At 36.4% G+C, this 14,596-nt stretch overlaps 1 protein-coding gene across 1 annotated transcript in view; it reads right to left on the bottom strand.

Moving 5' to 3' along the window:
• The window catches only part of LOC308662437 (transient receptor potential cation channel subfamily V member 6-like), a 40,856-nt gene that overhangs the window by 21,851 nt on the left and 4,409 nt on the right, over window positions 1-14,596 (bottom strand). The window contains exons 2-6 of the mRNA XM_081318245.1: window positions 4,358-4,455; window positions 3,485-3,607; window positions 2,423-2,563; window positions 1,085-1,183; window positions 433-608 (exon numbers count right to left, since the gene is read on the bottom strand). Of these exons, the coding sequence (XP_081174371.1) occupies window positions 433-608; window positions 1,085-1,183; window positions 2,423-2,563; window positions 3,485-3,607; window positions 4,358-4,455 (637 nt within the window). The remainder of the gene's footprint in view (window positions 1-432; window positions 609-1,084; window positions 1,184-2,422; window positions 2,564-3,484; window positions 3,608-4,357; window positions 4,456-14,596) is intronic.

Here is a 14,596-nt window from a genome sequence, read left to right on the forward strand (position 1 = left end):
TAAATTTGAAGTACAATTACACCAGAAAATGATCTGAAGGAATAGGATTTGCTAATACTATTATTAAACAAGTACCAACTGTGATATTATATATATGAGACTTGGGTTTGTATATTCTTTTTCCATTCCTAGGTAAAACATGAAGAACATAAATGGAACTTTAAATGTTGTTGCTTTGTATATGAAGAAAAGGAGGATCTAAGGCATGAGCCTGCTACAGCACAAAACAATAATCTATAATAATCCAAGACTTAACTTCTGAATTTGGCTTTTGGTCTAATTGGTCTAATTGAATGGGAAATTGTCAGTGAGCCTAATGTAAATGTCTAGGACTTTTCTGAGAACAAAACAAGATATATAAACAAATTATATTCTTAAAATTCTTTTCCCCCCAAAATATTCCCATAGAGATCAACTGGGCCATGTGCTCACCACAGTGTTACCCTCAACTCCAGCCAGTTTGAATGGAGTAAGACCTTCATTGTTGGGAATCAAGTCAAGTGGTTCCAAGTTCCCTTCTTTTTTATCATAGGATAGGATGAGATTGTACATCTGACATGCAAATGTTTTGTTCGGCTGAAGAACTAGAATGTGAAGAACCGTGTTTCCTGGAGATGAAACAATGTGAGAACTACATTTACTGTAAACAATTGCACAGTTGGTTAATACTGAATTAATCCAACTTAGTAATGTTTCACAAGCATTATAATAATAATAATAATTTTATTTATATACCGCCCTTCTCCCGAAGGACTTATTCAAATGTTATTAGCTCTTCATCTTTATATATTCATTTTGAATCAGTGAGATAATTTATTGGCGAGGCTGAGAACTGAGACATACTTTGTTATATAGCAGTTTGAATGAGGTGTATTACAGAAAGAAAAAATAAAACACTAAAAAAATCCTAAGAATTTAAAAGATAACTATTAAAAATGAATTAAATGCTACGGTATCATATACTTGTACATAAGTGTAAATGTTTGATTAATCAGTAGTCTACCAAATTCAAACCAGGTATAATTCCTTATTGTTTCTACCAAAAACAATCCATGTTTTTAGAAGTTGACTGTGGCCATCTTACCTAGACAATCTTGTGCCCTGATATCAGCTCCATTTTCAATTAATAGACGAACAATTTCCTCATTGCCCACACAGGCAGCAAAAGATAAAACATGCTCCCCTATGGAAGAATTTGAGAGGGAAAACAAAATTCAAACAAAGCTTCAGTAATAAACAAATAAATAAAAAAACTTTTCTGAGACTCATAATTGGGGTTCAGTGGGTTAGGATGCTGAGCTTGTTGATCAGAAGGTCGGCAGTTTGTCGGGTTGAATCCTGAGTGCCGCGTAACAGAGTGAGCGCCTGTTACTCATCCCAGCTTCTGCCAACCTAGCAGTTCGAAAGCACGTAAAAATGCAAGTAGAAAAATAGGGACCACTACGGTGGGAAGGTAACAGCGTTCCGTGCGCCTTTGGCGTCTAGTCATGCCGGCCACATGACCACGGAGATGTCCTCGGACAAGCGCTGGCTCTTCGGCTTTGAAATGGAGATGAGCACCGGCCTGTAGAGTTAGAAACGACTAGCACGCATGTGTGGGGGAACCTTTACCTTTACCTATTTAGCTGATTTCATTTATATTGGAGGATCAATGAATAAGTTGCTCTTGATTAATCAGTTTCCATTAAATAGTTTTCATCCTTTACTTTTCTTATGACAGCAGCTGTGTTTTAAGGAAAGCCATTCCTTAAAACATGATCCAAAACCAACATATACTGCATACATGATCCAAAACCAACATATACTGTTATTTCTTAAAAAATAAAATAATGGGTTGGATCCAGACTAACTTTAGTGTGCATGGTAATGGGATTTAAGATATTATTTCAAGGACTCTTCTTTAATTACAGGCTGTCCTCAACTAATTATCAAATTTGAGTTGGAATTTTGGTTGTAAGATATTCTGGTTGTACGTCAAGTCACCATGTGACCAGGCTCAATTTTACAACCATGTTTATGATGGTCGTAAAGCAAATCACTATGGTCATTAAAATCATGTGGTTGTAAATCCAAATTTAGCTTATCCAATGGACATTAGATAATGGAAAAGTCACAGAAAGTGATTGTGTGACTGCACGATATTACAACTCATCATAAATGAAACCTGGTTGCCAAATGCCTGAAATACAACCACGTGACTAAGGGGGGTCAGGTTTTTTTTCTTCCAAGGCTGTCATAACTTTGAGGAGTTGTAGACAGGTAAAACCAGTCTACTAAGATTTCTTTACTAAACTGACAGACCCAGCAGTAACAGGAGGGATAGAAAAAAACTTTTGAAGAGTAGAGTTAACTCTGTGGAGCACTAACTTTCTTCTACTAATCAATCTATCTCTGTCCTGTGGAGCAACAGACGGAATCATACCAAAATAAGAACGATGTGAGGAGTTACGCCTGAAGAAGTGTCCTGTAGCTCGGGGCGTAGAAATGTGAGCCCTCTTCTTCAGCAGACATTTCACTAAATGTACATTTTGATTAACTGCTGCAATGTGGAGTGCTGTTTGTCCTGCAATTATTTTTTTTTTTTAAAAAAAACCAAATTAGGACATTCTTTGTACTCAATATTGGCTTGTTTTCAATTATGGAATGTTAAGCAACCACCCACCCACTATTTTAGATTTGTTTTTCAACAGGGAATTTAAAAAGAACATCTTTCATATTCTGCAAAACTTTCCTAACTGACAGAGTTCAAACAAATATTCAGATTGAAATGAAAGCCAAAGCTCCAGTTAAACTAGATATGTCATTAATGACATCTGTGAATCCTATTATTAGGATTCCCTCCCTTTTAAATTCACTGCATCTGAGATTGCAGATAGAATTAAGGGTTTTTTAAGCATTCCCTTCTTTACCATCTTCCCACAGAAAATCCACTTCCTAATACAGTCACGCTTTGCTACAAAACATAAGATTTAGCAGCAAATTTTAGCTTTGATGCTTTAGCTTCTCAGGCAGTAAATAGTTCAGGAAAAAAAGATAAAAATTCCCATTCTTACTATACATAATAGCTATTCAAACATTTTGTTCCTATTATCATTCATTCTGTTTTCTGAGTTGAGATCATGAATATTTACAACAACAGCAAGGGTTAAATCAAGTGTTACATGTATTACAATCTTTATTTATGTGTTTATTAAACAATTTTTAAAATTTGTTTAATAAACTCACATCTAACTGACACATAGCTGATTCCAGGTGGTTTACAATATTAACAATCCACAACATAAAAACCCGTTATATACCACACTATGAAGCGGTATATAAATCTAAGTGCTATTGCATCATATGTCATTTGGGCATCGTGCTTAGATCTCAATAACTATAAGATCTCAATAACTATAAGTATTTGCTATTGATATAAATTTATATATTTTGTATGTTTTTTTTAAAAAAAAAAATCCTAGCTCAACTCCTTAATAATGATAACCTTCATAAAGTGCTGATGTCATTTTCTCATTGATGAGTTCTGGAGCCACTTCCAGAAGAAAGTCAGCAGCTTCTGTGCAATCATAGAGGGTGGCCACATGGAGAGCCGTCTCCCCAATCGCTCCTGCACAGAATAATAAAAACACAATCATCACTTAAGAATGAGTTAACAAACAAGCCATGCTTGTTGTTTCAGATATCTGTCCAATACACATGAAAGATACACAAAAACATATTGTTATCAACTGCAACACCTGAATTGATCAGCTACAGAACAAAAGCTTCTTTATTGAGTGTTATGGACTATAATCTATCATTTTGACCCATTGCAGGTTGACAGATATGTAAGTTAAGAAACATCTATCTATTGTCTGCCTTTCTAAAATTAAAGGGAAGGAGAGAAAGTTTGGCTTGCCTCACTGACGGATATCTTTTAATATAAAATTTAGAGCTTAGCAAAGAGGCCTAAAACAGAAGTAGGGCATGTGCCTAGGTGTTCACTAGTCTTGGGTGTGTACTAAAGGATTGCAAAATGTTAAGTCACAGAACATTCCGACCCTGGAATGGACTGTTTCAAGTAATCTGGAAATGTTCTGCTTCAAAAAATGTTGTACCAGAACATTTCTTGATGGCTGTTTTGGGCACCCCCAGTGCAGTGTTTCTCAATCTAAGCAACTTTAGGACCTGTAGTCTTCAACTCCCAGAATTCCCCAGCCAGCATGTAACAACAACATGTGAAAGAAGAGTCACATCTGTATACACATCTGCACATATGTACTGCAGAGGATCAAAGAATGGAGAGATTAATGCATATAATAGTAATGCAGCACTTGATGGTCCAAGAAAATTCTCTCTTCAGAATAGGTTTAATTACCTCTTTGATAAATGTCACAAGAACCATCTTGGATTAATTTTCTGAGACCCTGAACGTTGTTGTCCTTGGCAGCCAAGAGAAGAGGAGATTCCCAGATTCTGCAGAAAAAAAAGTCCAATGAGAAAATTACTCTTGTGGATCAAAATAATCTGTGTCAACAGCAAACAGAAGTTTAATGAAAAGATAGGAAAGGCATGACCAGGAAGTATTGTATGTTTGAGGAATCTGACAAAAAAAAGCAAAATTAATAATCAAACTATCAAAATTCTGTCAGATTTCTGTGTTTACCCAATTTCACATTTTTATCTGAAAGCAGCAGGAGGAATACTCCGGCCTGATGATGACGGATGGGATTTTGTCGAAACGTCGCCACAACTTTCTGAAGATGAAAGGAACGCGGGAAGAAACCCGAGACTCTAGACCTACACATACAGACACCCGCGAGAATCTACGAAAACACATACATACATATACATATACATATACATATACATATACATATACATATACATATACATATACATATACATATACATATATATATATATATATATATATATATATATATATATATATATATACACATTCAGTTTTTACATAGTATAATTGAAAACAAAGCCTGACAAATGAAATAGGCTTCCATTCCTTGGATGTGATTTTGAAAGGATATGCAAAGCCCTACAAGTTCATGGTTAACTTTTTGGATACAAATAAATAATGAAACACTTATATCAAACATCTGTATCATGGATTCTTAAATGGATAGACAGCATCTCAAGAATAGCTTTGGGAAAAATCAAAATGAGGCCTTATAACCCTTTGCCTTGATAAAGAGTGGCATTCACCACATGAGGTTCTTTGTTAAGATAGACTTAAACTGCCTCACCCAAGCCTACTAAAAACATTCACACATTTCCTACATGACAGCAGGTTGGGCAAGAGTAAGACAAAATATTAATTCTGTCCTTGAAACCAGCTTCACTTGTGGTTATGTTTATAGAGGCCAACTCGCTACTGGTGGTTGTTATCAGTAAGGGCTTCCTTCTCTGGAGAATTATCCAGCTTCGCATTCCTGAAATCTCTCCTCTGTGCATAGATTATGAGTGATGCCTATGTATTTAATGTCAACACTGCTAACATTGGATGTTTTTGCATTGTCAACAGATAGAGATGCAACCATTTTCTTCTTATGTTTTACTCTTACAGTTAGACTCAGAGTTAGATGATGCTGGGGGGGGAGGAATGTGCATGAGAGTTTAGCTAGACGTAACAATACTGTACCTAGTGTGAGAACCAAGGTTATTGAAATAAGAGATGATAAGAATTGGTGGGCTGGAGAACTGGAGGGGAAGCCTGCATTTCAAACTAATTGGGGAATGTGATTTATAACTGTTAATTGGAGGAGGGAATTGGGCTTTGAAACTATGTGCTCAAGGGAGAAGAACTCAGTTTTTGGCTTCGACTATATTAGTGCCGATGCTGTGCTACTCAAATAAAAGATTTTTTAAGGTAAACAAAGCCTCAAAGTTCTTTGAAGAGTTTCATCTGTCGGAACCATGACATTAAGTAAGCACAAAAATAGGAAATGTTTTATTTAGAACAAAGTTAAATGGGGAACAGACTGCCAAGAAAATCAGTGACAAGGCACTGATCTCATAAGGGAAATGGCACTTGGGCAGAGCAATGTTATTATTTCATTCACATGTATCCTTGGGACTACCTCCTACATTTAGCCATAAGTAACCAAAGGGGGCAATATTAAATGATCTGAACCTTCTCCAGGTTTTGCATCTAGTATTTTCTGGGCCAGGGCTTGGGTTAGACCTGCCACAGCCTCAATACCCAATACATATTGACCATCTCTCTTCTCTGTCTCATTGTCTATTCAGTGGTCTCCTTTTTGTCTTTCTTCTTGCTTGCTACCTATGCTCCTTCCATTTTTATTTCTCTCCTGTATGCAGCTGGTAGAAAATGTGGTGGCCCAGACAGTGATGGGTATGCACCAATATAATTAGATGATTCCAATATTTTTGGAGCTCCACTGGTTACCAATGGACTTCCCAGTGAGATTCAGGGTGCTGGTCATCATGGCTTCAGTCCTGGTTATTTGAGAAATTGCTTCTTCTGGCATTCCTCTCCAATCCAACTAGATCTTACAGAGTCAAATACAAGTACCATTTGGGCAAGATTATCAGCTGACGGGGCCTCAGAGGCAAGCTTTATCCATTGCTGAACTCTGGCCTATTTCATTTCTCCTGTTTTTCCAGAAAATTGTAAAAAAAATTCTCTTTTAGTTGGCCCCGTAGAAAGCTGCTTTACAGTATGCATCATTCATGACTTATTTATATAGATTGCTTTTGCATGCATTTGGAAGGGTGTGTTATTAAATTGTTTAGTTAGCCACATAGAGCCTCTAAGAATGGCTGGTTAAGAAGGAAAGTAAATAAACAAATAAACAAACCTCCTACTTTACCTTGGCAATGGTCAAGGACCATTTGCATCCTGAACATTATGCTAAGACCCTCAAAGGAATGAATACTGCAGAGGTACAATGAAACATGTTTGCTACTGTATTTTAATGGTAAGAGATGAACATTATTTAAATAATGGATTTGTTTATTTGAAAAGCAGTTTATACTTGCATTTAAAAGTTTAAAAGACTGTTTAGGAAAGTTAGTGTGGGAAGTCAGTCTCCTCCCCCCCCCCGAGAAAGAAATATTTTGGGGAATATTAAAAAGGCATAATATATTTCTCCAAAGGAATAATGGAAAATCTTAGGCAGAAACCACCACCACCCCAAGTCTCTCTGCCCCAAGCAGAGGCCAGGTCTGTAGAAATGCAGATGTGATAATCCTTTCAGAAAGATTGGAGCCAGGAAGCTTAGAAATGATAGGAATAGAAAGACAAAAGATCCCTAGAACCAACAACCGCTCACCCAAAAAATCCAACACAGGACATAGTCATCAGCCACAGCCCCACAGAAGCAAGATATGACCTTTGGGACATAACAGGATTAACCCACCACCATTAGAATACCAGAAAGGCACACTGAACCTCAGGTCAAAGTTCATGCCACAGGAACAGGAAGAACAACTCCAAACACAAAAGCCCAAGAAGATATTAAAAAACCAACACTCCCAGCAACATGTGGTCAGCTTTCCCAGAGCCATATTTCTGTCTGGCTCTGCTCTTCAATAAACTATAACCTTCTTTCTAAAGCAGTCTCCATTTTGTTTATTCCCGGCTTGGACTGGACCCTGATAAAGATTTTTCTTTCAACAGTAGCATTTTTGAAACTGGGGCTCTGAATCAAAACATGTAACTTCTTTTTTTACTCCTGGTGATTTCTTGAATACAACCAGTGCAGAAGTATTTTGCCACTGGAATGCTTTCTTTTTAATTTATGCATTTATTTGCTACATTCATATCCTACCCTTTCCCCAGGAGGCAGTTTATAAAGAATATCCTTTCATTTTATTCCTACAACTGCACGTTTTGAGGTAGGTTAGAATACAAGAGAGTGATTGACATAAAATTGTTTAGAGATGTTCAGAATAGAACTGAATCTGGTCCAACATCTTAAACACTACAACCATCTAGTACAAACTGGCCTACAGAAGTGGCATTTCCTGCTTTCCCATCTGTCAAAATCCAAACTTGTTTAGCTTTTTGAGTTCAGCCACAATAAACTAGAATTGCTATCTAGAGCTGGGCAAATTAAAAGAAGAGTAAAGAGTATCTACAATATACTTGGCATTAATTGCTGGAATATTCCACCTTAGTATGTTCTTAGAGAAAGATTTATTCTGCACACTCCCAAGTAAGAGCCTTCTCCTGTTTAACTTTCTGGCATATGGCCAGACAAACTGTATAGCATCACATATAAATCAGGTGTTTAGTATATAATGTGACGTTCTTCCTGGAGCAATTAAAAACACATTTCCACATGTCAGAAGTCAAGTGAACAAGTTTAAGAAAACAAAAGAAACATCAAGTGCACTCACAAGAATTGACAGTCATTGACCCACTAAAGATGCATTCAGAGGAATGCTTTATATAGGACTCCATAAACTTTTTCCTCTGTAAAATCTCATTTCCTAAAATATTGATGGATAGAGAATATGTTGGGGAAAAGTAATTTAAGTATTAGAATAGGATAGAGGCTCTCTGACAAACAATCAACTTTTTGAGGACTGAAAGAGATATTAGACCCGTTATCCTTTGTGGCAGATTTGGCTATAGATCCCACTCTGGTGTTCATTTCTAGACATCCTATCAAAGTTTACAATTTGTATTCAAGGCAATAATAATCTCTAGGTTGCTGGAATAGTTATGAAAAGTGGAGAAGTCTGAATTGAATAAAATAGTAGAAATAAAAACTTTCACCTTCCTCTACCTGTCACTAAGAGACTTGACTCTAACACTGAAAAGATAAATTGATACCGTAGTCCCAATTAATGAAGAATGAATGTTACAAAAGATTTATGAACAACCAGTGTAGCTTTATATGTATATAAAGAGGTAACAGAGAAAGACAGTGAGATTCCCTTTTCCCTTCGTTTTTCTGTTCTTTTTCATTAAAAATGGAAACAATAACATATTCAAACTCTTAACAAGTAATACCTTGTAAAATTTGAGGGAAACTTTCAAAAGCTTACAGATCAGAAATGGATTTATAAAACAGTAGTATGCAAGTACAATCATTTTAATTTAGAGGTTAAGACACTGGCTAGAAACTGGGAGCTGTGTTTTAGTTCTGCCTTAGGCAAGAGGCCAGCTAGTTGACTTCTCAGCTCTGGGAAGGAGGTAACTGAATTGAGAAGGTGGAAAAAAAGGACTTGATCTTAAAACATATCAACTACTTGTTTTGTTATCATCACTGTTTGCATTGGTGGGGCAATTAAAAGACTAGAAGGCCTTTAAAAATCACACCTTGCCAAACTTTATTTTTTCCATTGCACACCTAGTTACAATGGACCAAATTGCCCTACATATAAATTTCCTACCCCCTTTGAGGGAACGTACGTAGCTCTTAGAACAGGGGAAAATGTTAGAGACCAGCTTTTTGAAGCCAGTAAAGATGTTACTGCAGTACAGTCATCAAAATTTTGTCATTATGAAAAAAAAGAAGCTACTTCTAGTACCTGGTTAATATTACCAACACCGCACTGGGAAAGGCGTCTACATTCCTTGATTTGCAGACCATGCTTTCAGCAGTAACTTGAAGGGAAATTTTGTATGCACCCTGCTGAACAGCATCTCTGTTCCAGTGATGCCAGTCAAGTGGAGTGCATTATTCGCCATGGTCCCCACATGGTCATAGTACACCACAAGTCTTCTTCCCAGATATTATTAAGAGCAGAACTACACAATTGGGAATATTATATTCTGGGAGCAGCTATTCCTAGATTGTACAACTTAAGAGGATATTTGAATATTTCTTTGCCAACCTATCATTAAAAAAAAACAAAACCCAATTTTGAAATGTTTCCAACTAGGTACTTTCCAGACACGTTGCCTAGATACAACAACCATGATTCCCTAGTTGTCAAGGTCATTATGCTAGTTGGGAGTTCTGAGAACTGTCTTTCTAACAACATATGCAGAGATGATCAGAATGTAAAAATAGTACAATTTGGAATTCTATACTAAACTATGCTGTATAGTTCTAAAATTAAGGAACTCGTCAACAATTATGTCTTTTCAGTACATGTAAATTGCAAGCCAGGAAGGAACATCAAGCTCCTTGTATCACATTGTCTACTCCTGCTAGCAATTTGGTAGGTCACAGGACTTCTTAAATTAAACTATCAAGATTCCTATTAGCCATAATTTGCCACTTAGAAATAACCCTAAATATCTAAGGTGGCCCCACAGATTCTTATCTTGTAGTATTTCAATAGCATCTGTGAAAGTGAATTGGTAGCTACTTAGAATAGCCATAAAACCTCAAATAAATAAAAGTAATTGCACTGATGAGTTACTAATTACAGAAACTATGGATAGTTCTTGTTTGATGCTGGAATTCTTCTTCCCTTCCCCAGAGACAATCCATAACCAGACATGTGAAGAATGATTGCATCTGAAACTCTTCTACTACTTTAATTACCTTGTCTGGGGGAAAAATAAGATTGGTCATTTGCAAGATCTTTCAAATAAATAATTGGAATAGTGTATACTCATATTCAAAGGCTAAGAATCTAAAAGAATCTTAAGTATGTTTTAAGCTCTCAAAATAGAATTAATTTAGCAAAAAAAATAAATCCCCTCCCCCCCTGCCTCCATGTTTACAGAGTACATCAGAGAAAGCTTAGAAAGGTAGACTTCCAGGAAAGAAATAGTGAACTGAAGATACTTCCACATAGAGTGGACTTGACAACAAAGGTAGAATGAACAACCAGCAAGTAAACCAGCTCTTTGTAATTCCTCTCTGGGTAAGGAGAGGACTTGAGATCACCCACAAGTGCTCCAGAGAGTTGCCCCTTGTGAAGAGACTGTTGCCCTCTGTCCACAGGGTCTAGAACTCCAGGAGTCAAAAGAATAGCCATCTTGCTCAAACTATGGTTAGTGCCTTTGAAAGGACACTGGGTTCACATACTTCCTTTTCTAATCACTTTCGGAAATTGGGTGTTAACTGTTTTTTAGCTATTATGAGCCTTTCAATCGACAAGTCTAAAAACACCTCATGAATTTTCTTCAATCCTTAGTGGAAAAAAGGTTTGAAATACAAGTTTAAACTTAATTTATTTTGGAAAGAGGTCAAGGTATTATTAAATTATAATCTGAAAATTGGGGGTTTGTTTTGTTATTATGGATAGGTAGTGCAGTTCCAGATTTATTCTTTTGGACTGATATGCGATTGCTCTTCAATTATAAATGATCTCTGTACTGACATAATGGAAAGACTGATCAACATTATTCTATGTGGTTTATTGCTATGTTTAAAATTTGAGCTGTTTTATATGTATTATATCATGTATTTGTTGTTTTCGGCTTGTTTTTTTATTTTTATACCAGTTTGATTTTTTTCTATTTTTGTGTATTAAAGTAACAAACATCTGTTTAAAAATGGGATAACTGAAACCCAATATCATCATATCAACATCATATAAATGCAAGTATTTGAAACTATGCATTCATTAGTGGTGATATGGCTTGTACTGAAATGCCTATACCACGGGTGTCAAACTCATGATGTCACATGACATGTCGCAACATATCATGACTTTTTTCCCATTGCTGGTAATGGGGTTTGCACGGTTTTGGCGTGATGCATCTGGCCTGCGGGCCGGCAGTTTGACACCCCTGGCCTATACAGAACACTGTTAATTCCTATGAACTTGCAGTAGCAGCATCTCCTAAGTAATATGACATCATTATATATGTTCTTTTTTATAGCCTTAGTTGATGGGAAAAGGAAAAGAAATAATTTTGGATGTCAGCATATGAAATTGAGTAACTTATAGTTGCTTCCATTCTGGACACAGACATATTCACGAGAAGAACTTTTTAGAACTTTATATCTGAATTCCCTGACCTGGCACCTTTCATGATTTGGAGATGCATTTCCCAATGTTTATTATCTCTACACATTTGGAAGTGTCACATTTGAGAGAATTATTCTGTATAGGTAGTGCTTGCTTAGCAATCACAGTTGGGATCGGCAACTTGGTTGTTAAATGAAGCAGTTGCTAAATGAAACTGCAACTGTGCTTACAATCTTACTTCAGCTTTCCTTTGCTTTACAGACCTGAGAAGGTCATAAATGCAAGGATTGGAAATGATTGCTAAACAAGGCAACAGCTTAGTAAGGTCTAAGCAAGTATAATTGCTCACACTCTTCAAATCAAAAGAGGGGAAAAAAACATAAAATGGTATACACAGAATGAGGAGTAAATGGGATATACAGTATATGTAACCTGGTTTTAGATATAGCTCAGCACAGTGTATAGGTCATGTAGTTTTTGCTATTTTGATATACTGCTTGCACATAACATTAGTTTAAATGGACTTTGATCTGATCCTACAAGGCATAGGATGTACTCAGGTCATTTATTTTATTTTTTTATTTTTTTATTTTTAATCCCATTTATATCCCGCCCTTCTCCGAAGACTCAGGGCGGCTTACAATCTAAAGCACAAATCAATGTGCTTAGCAATAGCCTTCATTCTATGTATATGCCTGCTTATTAGGGCTTTTGCCCCCCCCCCCCAAGCAGCATTATTACAAAGTCAGCTTATTGCCCCCAACAATCTGGGTCCTCACTTTACCTACCTCGGAAGGATGGAAGGCTGAGTCAACCTTGAGCCTGGTGGGATGCGAACCTGCACTAATTGCAGGCAGCTGGTGTTACTTAAGAAGGCATTAGCCCACTGCTCCACCAAGGCTCCTTTAATTTAATTATCAGGACATGGCTAACTGGTGTTAAGCCTGAATTTGCACCTTAAATGAGATTTCGAGTAAAAATAATCTAATTTTGGAATCTCATCACAAATAGAATAGTTAATATTTAATAATATTTTTGACTGAAATTATTCCTAATAAAAAAGCTGAGAAGACCTAGATCAAAGACGCCTACCAGATATCCTTGTTCGGAAGGTTTGCAAAATCTTACTAGGGAGAAACACACATTATATTAGAACAGAATATCTGTAGCTCAGGCTTGAACTATAGAATCCTCACCAAGGACTCCACAAATTGAATTATTTAATTGGGATGTCCTAAGAGTACTACCTTATAGTCTTTTTATATTTGACACCTGTTTGGAATATCCCAACCCGTGCCTTTGTCTTATCAATTAGGCTAAATGTTCATGATAATTATAACAGCATAAGTAGCACTTCAGCAGCCATATGCTTTACACAGATCTCACCACATCTTTCAGAAGGAAAGGAGAATTAGTACGGTAGTTCAAAGAGACATGGGATTATAATCATTTCCAAATCTACAATGTTTTCTATTGGGCAATATAATTACTTTCAACAGCTTTACCATATAAACACAATGTAAATATATACTAAGACTCACAAGTTTAAATCTTATTCCCTCAAGCGCCATCAGTTTTTATCTTCCTTGTAATAATTATCACTGGAGGCCAGACTGAATTTACTGAATTACAAATAAAAGCCTCTCTTTTTCTCTAGGCAAATTCCAGCCTAATCTAGCTTTAAAGATTAAAGCAGTTGACTATGCTTGCAATTAACCTTGTAAACAATTCAAATGGAAACAAAAGGCACAGTCAAATCTAAAATGAAGGACCCTCCTATATCAAAATCCTGTAAACTAATTCAAATACAGGGTATGGCCAGGTAGTCTACCTCTATAGGAAAGTAATGATTTTATTGCCCCAAGTGTGCAGTTAACTGCATAACTCTTGGCTTTGGCTTGTATTAGTCAGCTAATCCCAAACTCAAATAATGCAATTCACACAGCACACTACAGTATATATAGCTGTACTGTATATACTGAACACTGATTCAAGTTGTATATCTTTGGTCAGGTGAAGTGCATTAGTTCATTTAAAAGAGCTAATTTCAATAAACTTAGAGAGACCATGGGAAGAATTCCATGGATGAGAATCCTAAAGTGGAAAACTACTCAAGAAGCTTGGGAAATTTTGAAAAGTGAGATAATAAAGGCCCAGTCTAGTACAATACCAACAAAGAAGAAAAATAACAGCTCTCAAAAGAAACCAGCATGGCTGCATAAAGAACTCTCTGATAAATTGAAAGATAAAAAGGACAAGTATAAGAATTGGAAAGAGGGGCACATAACTAAGTCAGAATATCAGCAAATCGCCCGTGCCTGCAAAGATGAAGTGAGGAAAGCTAAGGCTCAAAATGAAATAAGGCTTGCGACCAAAGTCAAAAATAACAAAAAATGCTTCTTTCAACATATAAAAAATAAGAAAAAAGTTAAGGAAATGATTGGTCCATTAGTGGGTGAAAGTGGCAAGAAGGTGACAAGCAATAGGGAGAAAGCAGAACTATTTAATTCATTTTTTGCATCTGTCTTTACACAAAGGGAAAAAACAGTCCAACCTACCAAAACCAGTGCCATAAAAAACAGAATAGAAACGCAAGTTAAGATAGGCAAGAAAATCGTAAGTGAGCACCTGTCCAGCCTAGACAAGTTCAAATCACCAGGACCAGATGGATTACACCCCAAGGTTCTCAAGGAACTGGCAGACGTGATCTCAGAACCACTGAACTATATTTTTCAAAGATCCTGGAGCACTG

Source organism: Vipera berus, assembly GCF_964194415.1.
Source record: "Vipera berus genome assembly, chromosome: 2".
NCBI lineage: Eukaryota > Metazoa > Chordata > Lepidosauria > Squamata > Viperidae > Vipera > Vipera berus.